This window comes from Mauremys mutica, chromosome 4 (genome assembly GCF_020497125.1).
Source record: "Mauremys mutica isolate MM-2020 ecotype Southern chromosome 4, ASM2049712v1, whole genome shotgun sequence".
In the NCBI taxonomy this organism is placed as follows: Eukaryota; Metazoa; Chordata; order Testudines; family Geoemydidae; genus Mauremys; species Mauremys mutica.
This window is the reverse complement of record NC_059075.1, coordinates 119996093-120017968: the sequence shown is the minus strand read 5'-3', so window position 1 is coordinate 120017968 and position 21876 is coordinate 119996093. Positions and strand designations below refer to the sequence as shown.

The window sequence follows — 21876 nt, the reverse complement described above, 5'->3', positions numbered from 1 at the left end:
AGGCAATCTGGCACAGTGCAGAGAAGCTTTGCAATTAGGCACTAGGGTCCTCTTTGGGGCATGCATCTCTAGCCACTAAATCTCATCCTTCCCCCCCCCTTGGGCCTCCCATCCACAGCCTTGTTCCACGGACCTCTTGTGATAACATTGGCTGATATCCTGCATCCCTCCTCTGCCAAGCAAATTTGATGGAGGCGTCAGAATTAGCTACAAGGCAATGCAAGTGAGTGAAAACCCCTCTGCACAGGCTGGGTTATTTTTATCTGCCGATTTTCTATACAGCCACGTTGAAAATGTGCGTGTCAACCCTCCTGCATGCTGACAGCTGAGACATGCACTAATGGAGCCTTGTGATTGTCACTCAAAGTAACAGGATTTCATAGCTTGACTTAAGGTATGGTATATACTGGTAATTATTCAATCAGAAGTTATTATCATGTTGCCAGCAGCAGAGCTGTGGTTGAAGTTGTGGAGGGCAATCTATTCTCAATCTTGGGCTGCAGTTGCCTAGAACATATTTGACAATTTTCCTTTGCAAGTTTTTTTCAAGTTCTTTGCTCTGTTGCTTGGAACTTTCTCAATAAATTTCCTTTAGTAATGAAATGTCTCTCTCTCTCTCTTGCCCTGCCTACTGTACCACACTCGATCTACCTACCTACCTTCTGACACAGACATGCCCAGGCAGGTATATTACATCTGTGTCCAACCATCCTCCAGATATTTCAACCAAGGGGTCTTGTGGACTCTAAAAGCTAAGAACAAGCTAATTATCATGGTTATTGCAGGATGTTTGTACATACGGGTCCACTCATTCATTTCCTGAATACCAGATACTTCTGGGAATGGCATGGGCCTGATCCCGCTGACGTGACCCCACGCCTGCTGATGTGAGGGTGCATGTGAGGTCACACCAGTGGGGGCGGAGTGGCGCACTCTTCAAAATGGTGTCCTCCGTCTGATAACGGACAAAGCCTTGTCTGGTTTTGTCTCAGTACCGGAAGTGGGACAAACCACCCAAAAAGAGAACTGTCTGGTTCAAAACTGGACAGCCGGCCTCCTATCTGTATGGGAAACAATTGTAGAGTTACATCACTTGTAGAATATTGGGTTCCAAAGCTATGGGAGGTGAAACTTGTCGCCTGAGGCAGGATGGGTCTCCAAAGTGGACTCAATCAACACTGAGAACAATGGACATCCATTGACCCAGCCCCGTTCTGGGTTTGCAGTCAAAAGAACGCCAAGGAAAGACTGTGACTAGGGGACCATCAGGACTTAATTAAATGCCCCAATTCTGAACTGAGACAAATATCTGGGACTGTACAAGGGAAGGAAAAAGTGCATCCTGTTTGTGAGCCAGCAGAAGTTCAGGCTCAAGCCATGTACAACGTACATTGACAGACCTACCCTAACGGCTCGAAGGTAATACGGTTAGAGACAGGAGAGAAAAAGGAGCCATTTTATTGGTTTCTGTCTATTTCGGGAGGGCCACAGAACAAAGGACAGCGCAAAGTGGCCATGAAACACACTGCAAATGAACTCCGCAGCAGTCAGAGCAGCTGTGCGCCTGTCAGAGTCTACCCTCACTTGAAACTGGGCGGTTTCAAAGTGAGGACCCGCATGTCTTCCCCCCACCCCAAAATCCTAGGGTAGGTCTCCCCTTCGGCTGCCACCACCCGGTCAATTCCGTGGGCCGGGACACCCCTGTTTCCCCCCTTGGGAACACAGATCAATTCACAGAGGAGGAACCTCCCCCCTCTTCCCTCTCTCCAGCCTGCTCTGGAGACAGAGGTGCCTGGATTCAAACGCCTTGAATCTCACACACACAGGGAAGCAGCCCACTTCCCCCTCCCGTTCCCCTGAATTTCCCCAAGGGAAGGAATTAACCAAGTCCAAAGAAAAGAAAAGAATTTATTAAGAGAACAAAAGAAAATACAGAATCTCTATGAATCCAAGCTGGGCACTCATAGGGTATAACCTTGCTAAGTTCTGGAGAGAATCCTCTCTCTTTCTCAGTACAACCAGTACAAGCAGAATTAAGAATAATCAATAACAAACACACAGAATTGCAAACATAGGATTATTAGATAAGGACACAAAGTATCTTTCTAATACTCACTATCTTGACTAGAAGAAATTAGTTCAGAAAGGTGGAACTTGTAGGGACTTGATTAACTCGTCTGGTCTCTTGAATTCCAAACGGCCAAAGACAAAGACCCCCCCAAACAGAGGGAAAAGTTCCCTCCTAGGAGTTTCAAATTCTCTTCCCTGATTGGTCCTCAGGTCAGATGCCCACCAGGTACTATGCTTTAACCCTTTACTAACTATTCATGACAGCGCCCAACGTGGATCAGCTGCTGTGGGAATGAGTTGTACAGAGAGCGGCTAGATCCCTCAGGAATGAATGAAAATGTGGGGAATGCAGGTCTGGGTGTGACTCCCAGCAATGGGGCCAGCCTGGCACAGCCCTCAACAAAGCAGCCTTTCGGCTGGAGATGGGGTCACGGAGTCACAGGCTGGGTGCTCCGGAACTGCTCTGAATGAAGTCAGACAGGACTCTAGTGCAGTGTGTCTCCCCTGAGGGCACACTCTCACCAGGGCACGCCTCCTTGGCTTCAGCACCTCCTGGGTCTGACCTCGGAGCGTTCAGCTCCCATGTTCACAACGTGGACACCTGGGGAAGCCTTACATGCCCCCAAAGGGACCGTGCACCCCCACTCCGCAGTCAGCAGTGATTCCCAGCCAGCGTGGAAAACAGAAGGTTTATTAGTCGTTGGGAACACAGTGTAGAACAGAGCTTGTTAGCACAGAAATTAGGAACATTCAGCAAAGTCCATCCTGGAGGGCAGGGGGTAATCCAGAGCCCTGGGCTTTCCCCTCTTCAGTCCCCCCAGCACAGACTAATCAGCTTCCAGCAGCCCAGCCTCTGTCACACCCAGTTTGCCCCTTCTCCAGGGCAAACGGGTCACCTGGCCTCCACCCCTCGCTTTGTTCTCCAACATCTCCGGCTGGCTCTTGCAGAGGATGGGCCCTGGCGATCAGTTGCCAGGATACCAAGTGTTGGCCATTGTCTGAGCCCAGGCAGCCACACCTGCCCTCTGGGGGTCTCTGTAATGATTACACACCCTTGTCCCACCACCTAGAAGTAGACACTTGAGTAACACCTAGGGGAAACTGAGGCACACCAGAGTATTCAGAACATCAAGAACATTCCAACTTCATCCCAGATGGCCAGAAACTGGTGAAATTGGAAAAAGAATGAGAGCGCCAGAGGTGGATGGAGGAGAAAGGCTGCAAGAGAGAGAAGGCAGCCCAGGAAGCCGCCCATTGGAGACTGATGGAACTGGAAGACTGAAAGCATGAACGCAGGTGAGCTGGAGCTCAGAGTGCTGGAATTACAAAATAAGAGCCCTCAATCCAGAGGTACTGCCCAGGGATCAACCAGCTATGATAAGCGATGCCAAAGCTGCAGGGACAGGCAATGCATAGATTACCTTTGAGAGGAAACACAGAGTACACCAGATTCCTGGTGCACAAAAATGACTGTCTTGCTTCTCAAACTCTCTGTTAAAGCCTTACATGTGTTTAATTATACGGATCTGTGGGAGGCTCTGGTTTATGATCGGTCCAAGGAAACTACTGAAAACGTTTCAAATCCCCCGAGGTATATCGCCTACAGTTTAGAAACCTTAGCAAACATGATCAGATGAGTCACGGGAAGGAACTATGTTTATAAAGTGTGTGATTATTGAACAAGTGGATAAGGAGTAAAGGGGCAGAGGATTGTGAAAAGCTGGTCGACACGTTTGCCCATGAGCAGTGCTTTGATGCCTGCAGCACTGATGAAGTAAGGGCTGCAGTGTGGGATAAAACCCCAATGACTGTAAAAGATGCAGCTGATCTATAGGTGCAAGACCATTTGTGGAGCGCACGCCACAGAGGGATGGGCAACGTCCCGGCATAAAGGAGGGTCCCTGATTTGTCCCAGGGAAGAAGGCAGGAGATGGTGTTGCCAGGACGGGACCAATAACAGGTTCCCAGCCCAGCGGGATGGTCCCAGAAGCTGTTATCTGTTTGAGTCTACTGAATGCATGCGGAAGCAATGCACTTCCTATGTGGAATCCAGACGCCAACCCTGAACTGGCCAGGTTTAGGAACCCCCACTCTGGAGCCCCCCAGGGTCCATGAGAGGGTCCCAGTTAATTTTGTCCAGATTGACCTACTGGAGGTGGACAAAGATGCCAAGGTAAGCAGCAGAATGTGCCGAGGCTGGAGGGACATGGGGGTCCATGACCCACTTGTCAAACAGGATATGATTAAGGAGTCTGATGTGCTCCCAGGGGAGAGGGTAAAGCCCCTGGCCCTGGGAGAATCCGAAACCATGGGGCCTTTGGCTCACACTGAGCTCGAGGGGGAAGGTTTAAAAGGTATTTTAAGGCGGGGTTCTCCAGAATATACCTGTGGATGTGCAAGTGGGGAAAGATATTTCACTGCCTAGGGCTGTTAATATTGTGACCTGCAGCAAGAGGGAATGTCCTCCCCAGATCCCAGACATACACCCTGCAGAGGGGAGGCAGCTGAAGGGGGAGGTGAGACCTCCACACCCTTAGCAGCGGAGAGCAGCGAGATGTCCACAGAGGAGGGGGACGAGGGATCAGCTCCCTTTCATAAGGCAGCCCTCAGTATAACTAAGGCCAGGAGAGTTTGCTGCCGGACAGAATGCATGGCTTCCGCAGCGGCAGCAGATTGGTGTACATTGCAGGTGTCTGGAAGACCAGGGACTGGGCACGCGAGTGTAACAAGGTCATACAATTGTAGAGTTGAAGGCCAGAAGGGCCCACCAGGGCATCCAGTCTGATCTCCTCCATTCCACAAGCCGCTAACGCCACCCAGCACCCGCACGCTACACCCAGCAGGTGGGTGTGCTAACTGCTAGCCTGCAGAGGGGAAGAGTAGCAGGCTTGCGGAGCCTGGAGCAGAGCACTTGGGTTGCCTATAGAGTTGGGAGACTTTCCTCTGGTGGGCACAGAAAAACCTCTCTTATGCTGAATGCAGGTGGTAGTGATTCAGCCCGGCCACCTGGGGTAACCCCCAGAAGTGTCACATCTACCTACTTACTGTGTGTGATCTATCTAATTTAATCTGTCTATCTACATGCCTGTCACTGTAGCAAAGTCTAGGAAGCTTTTCTGAAAAGTTTGTGCATAATTGGTTCATCTATTTTTGAATTATAAGAGAGGAGAAATCCCCCCCTTTTTTCCCCTTTAAACAATCCTGGGTCAGACACTCAGCTGGTGTACATCAGTGTAGCCTGTGCTGAGCTCACCAAGGTGATGCTGGTTTACACCAGCAGGGAATCTGGCCCCCTGTCTCTCAAGGATGGCGATGGTTAGAAAAATGGCTGAAAATGGCTTGTTTGGACTCAAGAGACCTTGCTCCCCAAGGCCCTGGAGAGCCCTCCTAGCTACAGGACAAAAAGTCAAAATCTCAAAAACATTTGTGAACTCAAAAATCATTTTTTCCCCCATTTCAGGTAAATCAAAACACCAGGTTTCCATTTTCACCTCCCACCCACTTTTTAAAAACCTTTCTTTCAGTCTAGTTAGCTTACATTTCAAAAGGTGTTTCACACCACAATGCTGGAATTTGTTGTTTTGAAAACGATGACATGAACCATTTCAACAATTTCAAAACTTTTTCCTTTGACATTTTTCCAGTTGGGAAAGGCACTGGCCCCAATCCTGATTTGAGAACAGCTTCAATTTCAACGTACTGGCATTTTTGTGACGAAAAACTGAGTCACGGAAAAATCCCATCCCGCTCTCATTCTGGCCTCCTGGTGTTTCTGGTTTGAATATCATAACCAAACCTGATCCTGCCTGATTTTATAGGAAAGAGGCACCTGTTCCATAAAAGAGTGTCTATACTTGAGCTGTCCAGCTCAAGGAGTCATACCTACGCTAGTGCTGATCAACTAGCATGCTAAAAATAGACGTGTAGTCACAGCAAGCACAAGTGGTGGGAAGGGTTAGCTGCCCCAGTAGGATCCTGTCTGAGATGCTAGGTATATACTTGCTGCGGCTAGCCCTGCCCACAGCTTGCACCCCCATGCTGATGATCTGTTTTTGGCACCCTAGCTCCATCAGAGCTAGTGTGGGCATATTTACTTGAGTAGGAATTATGCTCCAGCTCAAACTGTGGACATACCCACAGACATGAAGCAGCCCTGCAGGGGGCTGGGAGGGTCTTGGGTGATTGGAGGCTAGTTGTTCAAATGGCTCCTAAGTCACATAGGCACTTTGGAAAATCCTACCCATGATGACGCTGTATTTGCAACGTAGCTGAGTTAATGTTGCTGCAAACCTTGGAGCAGAATCCAGCCTCGGTTATGCATGTGTATCCTCACTGATGGTCACCGGGTTGCATTGGTACAAAGGGGGACAGAGTTTGGGCTGTCTACTTGTATCACTATCATGGTAGCACCTAGAGGCTCCAATCAAGCTGTGCTAGGTGCTGCACACACACTTAGTGAGAGGCACCCCCTGCCCCACCGAGCTTACACCCTAAATAGACAAAGGGTGGGAGAAGGGAAGGATCCTTCCCCGTCCTCGGACACATGGAGAACTAAGGGCCATAGAGGTGAGGTAACCGGCCCTATGTCACACAGGTGGCTACGGCGGAAATGAACACACAGCCGCGGCTGAGGCCCAAGCCAACGCAACCAGCCGTCCTCTCACTTTGTGGCCTGACTGTGCTTAAACTCTCAGCTTCTTAATGCCACCTTCATGTTTCACTTTTAATGTAATAGACGTGGTGTTTGTTTTATTGCAGCCCGGCATGAGGGAATAATTGACTCCCTGCAGCATGCAGTAATAATAATGAGATTACCACGTCAATGTATCATCATTACCCTAATGGGGGAAGAGTTATAGATACTTAGTGTAAATCAGATTTACAACAGATTTATTTTTTGTAAGTACCGCCTGTAATTTTGTCTTTACAAATAAGGGGCCAGCTCCCCAACTGGTGTAAACTGGCTGTACCTCCATTGGAATCAATGGGTTAGCTCCTTCCCCAACTGGTGTAAATCAGCATCATTCCACTTGAGTCAATGGGCCAGATCCCCAGCTGGTATAAATTGGCCGTAGCTTCACTGAAGTCCATGGAGCTCGTCTGATTTACAGCTGCTGAGGGTCTAACTCAAGGTTGTTAACTGGTTCTTTAGTTAGGACTTGGGGTGACTCAGCCTTGGAATATATGTGCAGTGAGTGTTTGATGTAAGATCAGAAGGCGCTATATCCAAAGTATATATCCCATCTTACTGGTCCCGATCTTGTCTCCATTACTCACACAAGCAGCCCCATTAAAGCCAATGGAAGTACTCTCCTGAGTAAAAGTCACAGGATCATTCCCCACAGCACGAGATATTTTTCCTCCATACGACAGCTTCGTTGTAGGTGGAGATTACACTCTACCTAGAACTGCAGCGCACTGAGCCTTTCATTTTATCTCCCTATAAATAGAGTTTCATTAGATTCAAGTTCACCCTAAAGCAGGTTCTGCAGTACACTGGAGAGACAAGTGTAGCAGAAAAGCTTAGTCAGAGAGATCCATTAGACACAGTGGATGGCTCATTTCCTTGGTATCTCGGTTGTTGGCTGGATTAGCAACTCTTGGATCATGTCAAGTTGGAAGCTAATACAAGGAGCTGAGACAGTGGCTGACTGGTTGCAGAGTTTAGTGCCAGATCCAAACTTTCCCAGAATTCAGGTGCCTTTTGGGACCTGGGGTTTCTTCCAGGATTGGCTGTAGTTCTTTGGGTGGCTCCCCCCATGCGTATGCAACAAATGACTAGTGTTTGTATTCCGTTGCCATTCCAGGGCCAGGAAGACATGTTGGAAGGTCACATGGCTTTTGGGATGGGATCTCATCAGCATAGGGTGATGGGAGCAATAGGAGGCTGTGGGAAAGGTGAGGAGACTGAGACACTGAGGTGTGGCTGCTGCAAGCAAAGTTGTTTCGGCTTGCTTTTTATTGACTGATGAACCTTTGTTTATGTTAATAGAGTTACCTGGAGAGATGGGGGGCTCAGTGGATGGGTACCGGGCTATGGGGACTTTTTCCTCCAGGGCACTAGTTTGAATTTAGGTAGGTAGGTTCCCATCTGACATCTGTTTGGTGGCTTGGGTGGGATGAATTCAGTGGTCTCGGTCCACTTCCTAGTGGATATATATCTACATCATGAAACCAATACTCTCTTGACGGCAGTCTCAAAAGAGAGGTTAAGGCTTGAAGGGGGCAAGGACCATGAACTCCCACCTTTCCATAAAGGTGATCTTCCCAGGTCAGAGATGAGGGACAGCACTGTTTTTGTCAGCTGTTCCATATCAAGTGGCATGACAAGGTCAGCAAATGAGGATATTCATAGCTGAACCTAGAAACTGCCTCCCATCAGCCCAGGTTTAGGTTCAGTAGTTTTCTGAGTACAGACGTATCATCAGGAGGGAAGATCAATGAATTATGAAGTGTGTGTATCAAGGAATGCTGCTACACAGCTGGCAAGCCCGTGGATAGCAAGCACTTCAGTGGTGCAACAGGACTGCCGATGATGGGGACAGACTGAATATTCAGCCTGACCGCCTTAAGGACCTAGCTAGAGATCAGTCTGGGCGGTGCCCAATCTGCAAGGAAGCGACATTCCTTTGGGATTTGCCTTGATGATGATGATGATGATGATGATGATAGTGATGGGGTTGCTCATGCTGTGCATGCTGGGGATTAACAGAAGATGCCCCATGCCAGGGCTGTCAATCTAGCATCTTTCACCAGCACTAACCTCACATGAACATTTAAATAGTTAACTGCGGGGGAGGGAAGGGAAGGTGGTCAGCCTCTTCTTGCTCAGGGAGAAGACTTTAGACAGACCGTTTGACCTGAGCGCCCCCATGTGGTCACTTATTACTAGCGGTTGGCCTCTCAATTGCCTTGGCTTGCCCACGGACTTTCAGGCCATCTTCACAATTGGAGCTGTGCAGTGCGATAGCTGGGCTCCATGCTGCTAGCTGAAGGTTGATTCCTTGCCCAGCAGTGTTCCTTCTGGAGCATCGGGGAGTGGTGAGACTCGCTGTCCCGATGCAGCTCAGCTGTCCTCATTAGAGGCAGCTATTCTCGAGTCGGTGTAAAGGAAGTGGTGTCTCTTCTGCCAGTGAAATCCTAACTGCGCAGGGAAGGACAGACTGGTGTCTAACAAGACACTTGTGGCCAAGATTCTGGACTCAGTAGTGGTAACAGAGCTGGAGGAACATCTAGACAGTCATGTTCAGTAATGAAATAGCTGCCCAGATTCAGTTGAGGACACAGCACCAAGAATCCCCTTGCTAGTGTCAGGGATGATTTACTTACCGCTTTGCAAACACAGAGCAGTTCTTGCTGGTGTTATTAGATCTATGGGCAGATGTGGATATTGTGGATAGTTGATGCTACTGCCTCACCTAGATGATTAGTGGAACAACACTGGGACTGCACAGGACTGCTACCAGTCATGTTTTAGGGAGCTGTCCCAATTCGTATTGTATTTCTGGGTTGATACTCACCAGACTGTACTGGGATAATGTGCCATGTTCTCCACATCTGTGGGTTGTCTCCAATGCTCTTCAGATGCGGCTTCTTGGAAGGATACGTATCATCTATGGTCTGGGATTTCACTGCTATGCTGATAATACCCAGCTCTCTCTCTAGAAACATACTGATATTTTCCTCTCCAGACTCCGTGAGGAACATGCTATGAAATCCATGATTAGATAACGTGAAGGTGGCTAAGACTATACCCTGGCACAGCTGAAATAATGCAGACTGAGTCAGGCTGGAGATATGAGGAGAGCATATCTCCCTGGGCTGCTCGGCCTTCAATGGGCTGAATGTCGTTCACACACTGATATGACTCCCTATCCCCACGTGCCCTGAAGATGGTCCTGGCCATGTTATAGCGATTCCCTGACTTATACATAGTTTCTCACAGTAAATCGATTCCCCGATCCCTGAAGGCTTCACCTGATTCCAGGCTCTTCACAGTCCAGAATTCTCTAGGTGGCAATGGAGGCATTGGGCACTTTCTGGCTTGAGCACCATGAGCTTGACACTCCAGACAGGGTATTGTTGGTGAGTTTTCCTCCCCTACAGCACCATCATTTCCACATTATGCCCTCTGTGTGACGGACTCCTCTGTGTGCTGAGAGATGAGTTCATGAATCTCTTATTTCTGTTTAAGGCACTTCCGGACTTCCCCATTATACTCCTAAGACATGGTTTGCATTAATGTCCCTTCTTACAAATGGACAGTTGCCCTCTCTTCTTGCCTGGGGCTACGTTGCTTTGGTGGCACCAGTTCCAGTGGCCTGGTACAATTCCCTTTTCTTTGCATCAAGCTAGCGCAGGGCAGAGGAGCTCTGTTCGCCATGTTGCTGAGGCACATTTGGGGTGCTTGCAGTGAACTCTGCAGAGAGCTTTTGGGATTCCCCAATTGGCTCTGCTGGCTGTGGTGTTGTGCAACACCTTGATCTCTGTGGAAGGTGTGATATGGATCCCCAAACTCCAGAAATGCCTTGCAGAGCCACCTAAAAGATACGGGTGTTGGAAAAAGGCCCAGCAGATCAAACGATTGTTGCTTGTATTAGCAGCTGGCTGATGAACAGGGAGCAGAGAGTAACTGTTAAAGGGGAGAACTCTGAGCGGGGAGCAGTATCGAGGGAGGGAACCTCAGGAGTCAGTGCTAGGACTCCCATCACTTAATATTCTCCTTGACAGGCTAGGGGAAGGTGAAATTCACCAGCTTTGCCTTTGCTGCCCAAACCAGCCATAGCAAATTCAGGGGAAGGGGACGCCAGCAGCAAAGGGAGATCAGTGAGGTTCAGGACAGCCATATGAGGCCATCCGCCTTGGCAGAGGAAGAAGTGGCACAGAGACAAATGTGGGAAGGGACCAACTATCTACAGAGCAAGGAGGCTGGGAAAGACGCAGGGAGGAATAGCAGCTGAGTGTGAGCTTGCAGAGCGGCCCCATTGTGAGAGGAGTCAGTGCTGATCTAGGATTGGGTGGATTGGGATCGTGTGACATTAAAGATAGGGAGGAAATAGCGCCATCACTTGTTTGTCCCGGCTCTTCCTGCTAACACAATCCAGCTGGGTCAAAGCCCTGACGAGCACAATTGCCACTGCAAGCCTAATTCGAGCAGGCTATTACTACACCGGTAGGGGTAAAAGTCAGGCAGCTGTATGTGTATGTGGCGGGGAGGGCGAGTTGACGTACAACCAGCCATTTGCACACACAGTCCTGATTAACTGCGCGTACAGACTAGGCACGCAACTGCATATGCATTTTCGTATGTACGCAATGGAGCACCTGGAATATCACGTCCTTTGGGACTGAGTCCCACTGCTGGCGTGTGTCCGGCTACTATCTTCTATAGCTCCTCATCTGTATCACAACAGCCAAGCTATTAGCCTCCCCTGCCTCTACCGTCCATGCAGCTCTTCTTACACCTCCCTGGACAGTTTCCAGCCCCTTCCACCACCTAGCGGCTTTGTACTGACTGGTGACTGAATGCGCTTGGCAAGAGTTAACTCGGGAGCAGTCAGGAGGACAAAGCCCTCTCTATGAAGCATTAGCATCCCAGTGTGGCCCAGCAGGGGTTAACAGTGTGCCCCAGGCTCCTGCGAGCCCTCTTTGCTTTGGCTGTGTCTCCCCTCCACTCTGTGAGTCCTTAGTGAAAACACTGGCCAGTGCTGGAGCCAGAACAGACCCCCGCAGGACCCCACCTGACACTGCCTCCCAATGTTGACAATGCCTATTATCTATACCTGTGACGTGTGCAGATCAGCTGCCCTTATGGTCTCTGCCAGTGGTATGTGCCAGTGGCCTAAGCCCTTACTGCATATCCACCGTCTACATGCATGTGTGTCACCTATGCATACGGCCTAGGGCAATGCTGTGAGCCTGTGGCCTATGGCAACGGTGTGAGCCTGTGGCCTGAGGCAATGATTTGAGGCCGTGGCCTATGGCAATGCTGTGAGGCCGTGGCCTAGGGCAATGTTGTGAGGCCATGGCCTAGGGCAATGCTGTGAGGCTGTGGCCTACAGCAATGTTGTGAGGCCATGGCCTAAGGCAATGCTGTGAGACTGTGGCCTAGGGCAACGGTGTGAGGCCGTGGCCTAGGGCAGTGGTGGGAGGCCGTGGCCTAAGGCAATGCTGTGAGCCCATGGCCTATGGCAATGGTGGGAGGCCGTGGCTTATGGCAATGCTGTGATAGTGTGGCCTAAGGTAATGCTGTGTGCTGGAACAGGCATTTTAAATGGAAGCATTTCAAGGTTTAAAGCCCTCTCCCTGTCCCAGAGGTGGGAATACAAAATATGCGTAGTGTGCCCCTCTGAGCGCTGCGCTGGGACACTAGTGAAGGTCCAGCCTTGGCCTCCCACAGCCCCTCCTCTCTGTGCTGACAGAACCCACTTTCCCGCCACCCCTGTTACCTGCAGGCCCAGGAGACCTGTGGCCCTGGGACTGTCTGGCGGGGGACTCACCTTGCCAATGACGTCATTCCGGCTCAGCCTGTCCTTGTCCATGACGGTGATGATGATGGTCGTCTCTCGCAGCTTCTCGGTGGGGATGTCGAAGATGAAGGACTCGTTGAAGACTGGGTTCAGGCACCGCTTCATTACCACCGTCTTCTTCTTCTCCACCCTCTTGTCCTTGTACATCAGCCACACCTTGACGTAAGGGTCTGCCACAGAGAGGAGAGGGCACAGTGCTCTTAGGCCAGGGCAGGGCTCCTCCCCCTTCTGCTCCTTAACTTGGCCTGTCCTCAGGTTTCCTGGCTCTCATGCCAGGGCCCTCTCTTTCAGCTGGTAGCCTGCAGCCTCCTGCTCAGTGCAGGAGAGAGGGGTCTGTGGGGTAGCTCCCCTTTTTGCTGCAGGATGTACTGGGGAGCTGAGACAGGTCAGGGGGACTCTTGAGTTCCTCCCAGTGTGGGACAGAAGAGTCTCAGAGCTGACTGTTCCCTGTGGAAGACAAAGGAGGACTCTCTCCCTGGTGTGGGACAGAGGCACTCCGGACAAGTTCCTCCCTGAGGAGAGGCAGAGGGGGACCTAAGGTGAGGAAGAATAGATTGCAGTTACCCTGCATCTTAGTATGCTGGGGCGAATGGCCCCTTCCAGGACCCCTAGCTCGGTACAGAAGAAGGGCCCTGATTGCCAGTACCTGACGTTCCCCCGATGTCCATGGCTTTCAGATTCCGTGCTTTGATGATATTCACAATGATGGAGTTACCAGAAGGGTTGTAGCAAAGGGACAGGAGAAGTTCTCCCCGACTTCCCTGCAGAGAGGAGAGGTTGTTATAGACTGGGAGAACTCCCCGGGACACCAGCTAGCCTAGCTCAACCAGAGCACCTCGGCAGCCCCGTCCTCACAGAAACCACCTTCAAACATATTTATGGCTGTAACATGCTTTGCTTCTCCCCCACATCCGAAGAAGCTGGCTGTCTAGGGGTGGGACAGAATATGTAGCATGGCTTCAGCTAGCACCATTATTGGAAACAAATTCACATCCACATGGATCAGTGAAAGTATCCCACAGCTGGTGCCAGCCCACGTGTTTGCAGTTGGCTCTAAAGCATGGCCGAGAACTCTTTTCTGTTAGCAGAGTGTCTCCTACAGGATGCACGAGGCCTTAAACCCCTTCTCAGCTGACAGTGGGTAAGACCCATAGGCCTTTGGATTCTGGATAAAGAGTGGATGCAGTCCCCAGGGCTGCCAATACTGCCCCTTTACCGGTACCAGATTCATGGGACCATCATAGATTCATAGATTTTAAGGTCAGAAGGAACCACTCTGCTTATTGTGTCTGACCTCCAGCATAGCACAGGCCAGAGACATGGCTCTCATCCCAGCCTCCAGGAGTGTTGCTGGGATAGTGGTAGATCCCTCTGGGTATCTCACAGAGGTGAGGATTCGGGGATGTCTTCTCAGGGACCCTTGCTGCGGCAGCTCCAGGATGTCCCCTGGGAGCACTAGGCTATTCTAGTCACTGAGGCCAGCTAATAGCCACGTACACTAAGCCAGGGCATTAGAACGCTGGCTAAGCCTCTCTCTGAACACAAAGCAAAGGCCTTACACTTCCATCGCTGCAGGGTTTCAGCTCCTTCCAGAATGTCTGCATCTGGGTCAGGTCCAACTTGTTGAGTGGAATGGACACCTCTCCGATGGGGTCATTGCGACTGAAGCGGTCATAGTCCAGAACCTGGAGATACAGCACCCGCTGCACCACCTTCTCGTATGGGAAACCTGCCAAGGAGACCAGAGCGGGAGGTGGCTACCCAGGAATGTGGCAAAACGGCCAAGTCTGGCAGAGCCATTCCAGATCCATACACATATGTAAACCCAGGTGGCATTCACACAAAAGAGACCATCACTGGCATGCGTCTCTCTAGCCAGTTCTGGCTAGTATATGTTGCTGGGATCAAACAGTGAGTGGAGAGGGGGCACTGGGTAGAGAGAGACACACTTTTCAGTAATTTTATGGCCTCTACTAATATCTGTGGTTACGAGTAATAATCCCTCATGCTTCATGCCACCAGCTGGCCACTGCCAGGGTCAGGAAGGAATCCGACCTTTCACAAACATCATTCCACAATTGGCTGGGTGCATCATAACTGTCTGTGGAGGGGTTTGTATCTTTCAGTGAGTGATCAGGTATTGACTGTTCACCAGAGGCTGGACCCTGATTGATGGTGTGATCTGATACGGCAGGAGGTCAGATCCCAAAGGTGTGATCTTATAGGTCAGGAGGCAGGACGGTCTAATATGGTTTAGCAGAAGCGGAGACAGTGGACCAGGTAGGCCAGAGATGTGGCACACAAGGTGGGACACAGGACTAGTGTGACCAGTGGTTCAGTATGGGGAGGCAGGAGAGGGGATCACAGAGCTGATTGTCCATTGGGGTTGCTGTGGGGGGTAGGTCACAGAATCCCACGCTGGAAGGACCAGGAGGCAGGACATTTGGCCAGACAGGGCAGTGGCTCAAGTTGGGGAGGTAGGAAAGGGTGTACTGGTGCTGACTGACCATGCTGTGATCCAGCATGGTGGGGAGAACAATCGTGTGGAGAGATCAGCTGTGTGGAGAGATCAGCCTAGCAGGAGCTCACTTTGGGCTCCAGTCTGGCAAACCCAGGAACTCGGACTCACCTTCTGTCTCTCTAGGTGTTCATATGGCCAGGGCCGTCCCTAACTATTCTGGGGCCCTATGCAGCTCCCCTGTGGGGTGTGTGTGTGGGGCCCCAGGCCTCCATGGGGGGAGGGGGGCTGGCCTCAGGCCTCTGCATGGAGGGGGAGGGGCTGGCTTGGGGGACAGTGGGGAACCACCCCCCAGCACTCACCAGCGGCATGGCTGAGGCTGGGCCGCTGCACTTCCCGCCACCAGGGAGTGCAGGCCCAGCCCTGCCCGCATTCCTCAGGGGAGTGGGGGTGGGGCTGGGGCGGAGCAGGGGCAGGGACCATGGGGAAGAGATGGAGCAGGGGCTGGGGCAGCATGCCCCAAATTGCCAGGTGCCCTACGCAGCTGCGTACTTTGTGTATGGGTAAGGACAGCCCTGCATATGGCCCTCGTCACCACAGTATCTGAGCGCTGGGAGGCATGAAGTGCTAACCCCATGCTAAAGCTGGGGCCCAGAGGCAGTGGAGAGGCGGTGACTTCCCAGGGTTAGCCGGGGGTCAGTGGCTGAGCTGGGACTCGCTCCTGACCCACGCCCTGTCTGCCCGCCTCTGCCACCTACCTTCAAAGAGGAAGGTCTCGTTCCAGTGCGGATTCAAGTTCTTCCTCTTCACTTTGGTCTCCAGCTTGTTCTTTTTATCCGGCAGCAGGTAGATCTTGACGAAAGGGTCACTGGTGCCACTGAAGTCCTTGGCTGGCAGCTCCTGAGCCTTCATGATCTTGACAGTCAGGGTGGATTCCTGGAAGTTGTAGCCGACGCTGAATTGGATTCGGCCGAGGTTCTCCCTGCTGGAGCTGTCGTGTCCCTCATCATCCTCAGAGCCTGGGGAGAGCTGAGAGGGGACAGAGAATGGAGAGTCAGCCTGGAGAGCTCAGCATGGGCTAAGCACCATCGCCAGGGAGAGACCCAGAGATCTATCTATCTACCTGTCACCTCACCAGGGTATCTATGATTTATGTTCAGTCTTTGAGCATCTCCTCCTGTAGCTGCCCTTCCCCCGCCCACTCTGTCCCCCTCCCTCCCCAAGATGGGACCAGAGCGGGAGACTGGGCTGATTTCTCCCCATCAGGCAGCTCGGACTCTGCAGACCCAAGAGGCATCTCTAGTCGGGGCAGAGTGTAAATCTGCAGTGAGGAAGGGGGGTTGAATGCTCCTGGGGAGGGGAGATCACAGCAGTGGGATGGGTAACTCAGTCACTGGGTGGATGAGGCTGGCTTCCATCTGCCTCTGAGGAATGTTACGGTATTGCTTAAATAGCCAGGGCCAATCCTGCAGCCCTGATGTGAGTGTAACGCGAAACACAGCACGGGCTGGGTGCCCCTCTGGGGCGGTTCCCCATAAAGAGGTTTCTTAGGTGGCAGCTGCTGTTTCCACATGGCAGAGCTAGTCCTTTAGCTCAACCAGTAGAAGCTCATGCTTTTAGACCAGGTTCAATCAGCTGCTGCCCCAGCCAAGGGGAGGGTGAGAGGTGCAGTCGGTGAGAGGGAAGCATGCAGGGTCAAGCTCTCCGAGGCAAGGCTCTGCTGATTATCAACCTGCTTCCTGATAATCAGCAAAACTCCCTGGGCTTCGGCGGGGCCAGGTTCTGGTTTGGGAGTAGAGAAGGTGTCTATGGTCAGAGAGGGAGGTGAGTTTCTTCTGGAGCCCTCTGTATGTCTGGACAGCTCTGCAGAGCTGGGCTAGCATTTCATGCCAGCGTCCAGCTCAGTGCCCTCCAAGAACAATGGACAAAATCCCACCCTTGCCTGAGAGAGGGCAAGTGCTGCCATGCATGGCTCAGGCACAAGAGCTGGCTGAGATGGCCCCCTGCTGGGAGGTGGGGCCTGGTGACTGGTAGACCACACCCCCTGGAATGTGAGGCCAGCCCCCAGCTGGCACGGGAGCCCTGGGAATGCTATGCACAGGCCCCATCACGCTGCTTGCACCAGAGAAGGCGCTTCTGACAGCCAACTAGCTGCATAGCCCATTTCCCTTGCTGTCACCACCCGACTGCCCCTCTCAGCTTGGAAACCAGCACAGGCGTGTCAGCTGAAGCTGGGGAAGAACTGGCACAGAGCTGTGGGCAGGCAGGGCCTGCTGGGGACAGGTGCTGCATCAACACAGCAAATGAGTCTCTTCAGGCCGCTAGTGGAGCTGAACCCAGGACTGTCTGTACAAAAAGCACAGGCTTCTACCATTTGAGCTAAAGGACCGGACCTGCCAGCCACCTGGAGTAGCATATATATAAGCTCTGTGATTTAGCCACCAGAGCACTTGGTTACTCTGCTTCTTGTCAGCGACGTGTTGAGCCAACTCACTAGCCAGCAATTTACCCTGCTTGGCCTCAGCCGCCGGCTTGCCTGCCCTGGCAATCAGCACTGCCTGTTTCTCATGGGCCTCTCCAAAATGCCCTTGCTTCTCCAGTACCAATTGCTAGCAGGAACGGAGCTCACAGGCCGCCGCAACCCAGCTCAGCTCCCTCTGCTTGTCTCATCTAGGCTCTTTGTGAGCATTTCCACTGATGGGACCTCCCCAGCCTCAGTCCATTGTCAGAGCATCAGCAGGCACCTCATCTAAATGTGCTCTTCCCATGCTTAGGGCCCTTGCTTCTTGTTAAACTCCAGTCATTCCCAGCTTCCTTTCTCTTATCTCTGCTCTGCTGCTGGCACAGAGGCCTATGCCTCCCTGCTCCCTGCATTTCTTTAAGGCACGTATGCATAGCTCCTGTGACGGTCTCTTAGATGGGAGGCCTTCCAACTCTCCCAGCTCCCACGCTCCCCTTTGTACTCCCTGTTTTACTGCTCATAATAACGAATCAGCGATTAATAATGACTATCTCAGTTGCACCACGGCTTCCCCCTGGTGGTGTGCAGGGGAATTATCATAATTCTGCTTTCACACTATACTGTATCGCTCCCCAGATCTCTCCGTATTCCATGACGAAAAGCTTCCTTATGTTGGAGTTAAGGTTGAAAATACACATCAATCATTTCCAGGGAAATGGTCTTAAAAGGATGTTTTGTTTTAAACAAAACAAAACAAAACCCTAGAATGCCAGGAAAATCAAAATCCAAACAAACATCTGAAAGGTTGAAAATGTCAACAGTCAACGAAACAGACTTTACATTGGCCTGTCCCTCCACACCCAGGGCATGCGCTGTACAAAACATGCCTATTTTGCTGAGGACTTTAATACACATGCCGGCACAGGCTAGGAACATCTTTGATCCTGAGTGGCCCAGATTGTGGTTTGGATGACAGGGCTGTGGAGGGGAGCGACTTTCCTTGCATCTCTGCATGTTACCCAGAGCTGGGGACTGAGCAGGCAGGAGTGAGCAGTTGCTGCGTACATGGAAAGGGTCTTCCCTCTATTCCCTGACCAGAGCAGCCAGTACACGGGGTGTTGTAATTTGCGGCTGGTCCGGGCCTGCAGTTAATCACTACCCTGCAGAGCAAGGGGGAAGCGGGGGAGGGACTGTAACACAAAAGGGTGTCTCTGAACTATGATGCCCCCTGGGCATAGACACCAACTCTGTGAGTGCTCTGGGGCTCAAGCACCCATGGAAAAAAAACAGTGGGTGTTCAGCACCCACGAGCCACAGCTGTTCTGCAGCACCACCGACCAGCTGGGGTGAGGCAGTTTGGCAGCTGGGGAGAGGCGCTTGGGGGAGAGTGGAGAGCAGCGAGCAATGGGCGGGTGGGGCCTCCGAGGAGGGGAGTAGAAGGGGGGGCTCAGGGTGAAACAGGGGTGGAGCACCTACAGGGAAAAATAAAAGTCAGTGCCTCTGCCCCTGGGGCTTCTCAAGAGGTGGCGCAGTTGATATACCACCCCTTGCATAGGGTGGTGCCTAGAGGCACAATGTAACCCTATAGTTGCCTGCTTGCGTATGAGGGTTCAAAAAAAGAACTAGATAAGTCCATGGAGAAAAGGTCCATCAATGGCTATAAGCCAGGATGGTCAGGCACGCCACCCCATGCTCTGGGTGTCCTTACATTGGCACAGACTCTGTGGGTGCTCCACCCACCGGCAGCCCCCCATCAGCTCCCCCCCACCCCGTCAGTGCCTCCCACCCGCCGGCAGGCCCTGCGGATCAGCACCTCCCGCTCCTGCCCCATGCCTCCCGCCCACCACAGTCAGCTGTTTCACGGCATTCAGGAGGCTCTGAGAGGGAGGGGGGAGGAGCGAGGACATGGCCTGCTCGGGGGAGGGGGCAGAACTGGGCGGGAAGAGACGGGGAGGGGGTGGAGTCATGGGGGAAGGGGTGGAGTGGGGGCCTGGGGCAGAGCTGGGGGTCGAGCACCCCCTGGTACTTTGGAAAATTGGCGCCTGTGTGTCCTTAGGCTTCTGACTGCCAGATGCTGGGACTGGACGACATGGGATGGGTCACTCGATAATTACCCTGTTCTGTTCATTCCCTCTGTAGCATCTGGCACTGGCCACTCTCAGAAGACAGGATACTGGGCTAGATGGGCCATCGGTCTGACACAGTCTGGCCGTTCTTATGTTCAAGTTCAAAGCATTTGCTAACCCTTATGCCCAGTCTCAGCCAGTAGTGCTCTGGCATGAGGCCTTGGAACTGGAAACTCTTTAATAAGGACTTTAGGCAGGGTGAGTTTTACATTCTGAAATGCTGTGTGTGTTCAGAGTTTCCCTAAGCCCTTGATGAATGCTACGGTGGCTTCAGGAGATACAAATCCACAGCACGTACAAGATGCTAAATGTCTCTCCTGACTCCCATGGCAAGGTCAACACTTTCCAATTACAAATCTCCTGCTCCTCAGCACCTGGCCTCAAATCATATAAGTTCTTCTAAAGAAGTTCTAGTTTGGCGGGCTCCAAACAGATATAACAAAGGACCGAGCGCTCCTAAGCTGGGGGACTACAGTTTTAATGTTGGTTTCCTGAATGGTCCTAGAGTGGGCCAAAAATGAATTTCTATCCCATTGAAAGCTCTGGGATTTTGAAATTTGGTTTCGCCCCCAATTGGGACAAAGAGTCAAAATCTTGGAATTTTTGGCAAAACAAAATATTTGGAAATATCCCCTTTCAGTCTTGTCAAAACACATGATTTCAACCAGGTCACGTTTCATTTTGACTAACAGAATGGAATTAATACAATATAAATGTAGAAATCTTTCAAAATCATCCATCTTTTTCAGGTTTTGAAAAACAAAATGAAATGAAAATTTCAATTAAAAATGAAACAAACATGTTAATTTTGTTTCGAAATGTCCTGTTGAAAAATTTAGACTAAAACAATATTTTCCTGCAAAAAATGTTTTCAGTTCATCCCTGGCAAGAAAAGTTTTTGGTCAGAACATTTCGGCCAGCTATACATGTGGGTTTTAGATGCTTGGGTCTCCTGCCCCCCACTAACAGACACCCCGGTTCTGCTGCCCTCGCCCCACCTGACCCTTCTCCACTGCCTCACACATAGAAGCACTGCAGTAGTCCAGCTTAAAACACTTGTGAACGTGCATCTAATGACTCATCCCACCAGCCTCTCCTGACTTTGCCAAAGTCCACACTGAGGCCAACACAGACTAAAACAAACAAGGAGTTTCCAGACTGAGCTCTCTTTGGCTGAGTCTGCGCTCACAGAGCTGCTTCTAATTGAAGACATAGGAGAGATCTGGTTTAAGCACAGTCGGTTCAGTGTGTCCATGCTGGAGACCTGTTACAGTTTTCCCCATACCCACACTGCCCTCTAGGTATCTATCCCACAGTTCCCAGAAGCAGAGGCTTTTGGAAGATGTTGCAAGGCCAATGGTGCCATGAGGGACAGTTGTGGGAGGACTGTTTGAACCATGTGGGTTGTTACGCCAGCAACCTCTGTTCACGCTGCCATTATCATGCTGCAGACTGATTTCTTAGCCTGTCCCATCCTAGTGCTCCATGGCAGGAATGGGCACTGTTTAGGACACTTTTGGGTGTTGATGGGAGGTATTTCACAAGCGAGGGGCTCAGGCTGCGCTCTGGTCAGCCCCAAAAACCCTCCCCAAGAAATGAGGAAGACGGCTGTTCTTAAACCCTCACATCTCCCAGACGCCTTGTGCATTTTGCGTCCAATGTCCCACAGCTTTGTACGTGAGCCTCGGAGCAACAGCCTGACACTAAGGAAGGAGAAGTTCAGGCAGAGATATTAGAAGCAAGGTTCTTAATGGGTACGGTAGAAACCACAGCAGGAACAGACCCATTAAATCACCTGCTGGCCAGTGCAGGAGCTTCCCTTCAGGGCATCTAATAGTGCTTTGCACTGGTTTCTAAAGGACTATCTGGTTTCTAGACGACTCAAGTGATAAGGCTTCCACCCCTACCCCGGGACCAGTATGGAGCGGCCTGGCCTGGTGGTCAGCATGGTGCTCAGGAACCAGAGACCAAATGGCAGGTCTGAAGGCAGGAGCCAGTGTTAGAGCCAAAAATCGAAGCCAGGAGGAACAGGAAACAGAAGCTGAAGCCAAAGGCCATTGTTGCGTCAGAAACCAAAGAGCCATAGCCTATGGTTGGAGCCGGAGCAGTTAGAAACCAGGGCGAGGGGGTCCAGGGACTGGAAGGAGGCTGAGGGCGGGAGCTGGGAACAGGACAGGGTTGGAGTCCGGAATTGGGGACGAGGCTGGCACGGCAGGTAGGAGACGGCAGGGT

General features: G+C 51.4%; 1 protein-coding gene across 7 annotated transcripts in view; it reads right to left on the bottom strand.

Annotated features, from left to right (window-relative positions):
- Positions 1 to 21876, bottom strand: part of SYT7 (synaptotagmin 7) — a 169220-nt gene that overhangs the window by 8688 nt on the left and 138656 nt on the right. For all 7 annotated transcript variants that reach the window (XM_045014213.1, XM_045014214.1, XM_045014217.1 and 4 more), the window contains 4 exons: positions 15816 to 16086; positions 14159 to 14328; positions 13246 to 13360; positions 12570 to 12769 (listed from right to left, as the gene is read on the bottom strand). In XM_045014213.1, the coding sequence (XP_044870148.1) occupies positions 12570 to 12769; positions 13246 to 13360; positions 14159 to 14328; positions 15816 to 16086 (756 nt within the window). The remainder of the gene's footprint in view (positions 1 to 12569; positions 12770 to 13245; positions 13361 to 14158; positions 14329 to 15815; positions 16087 to 21876) is intronic.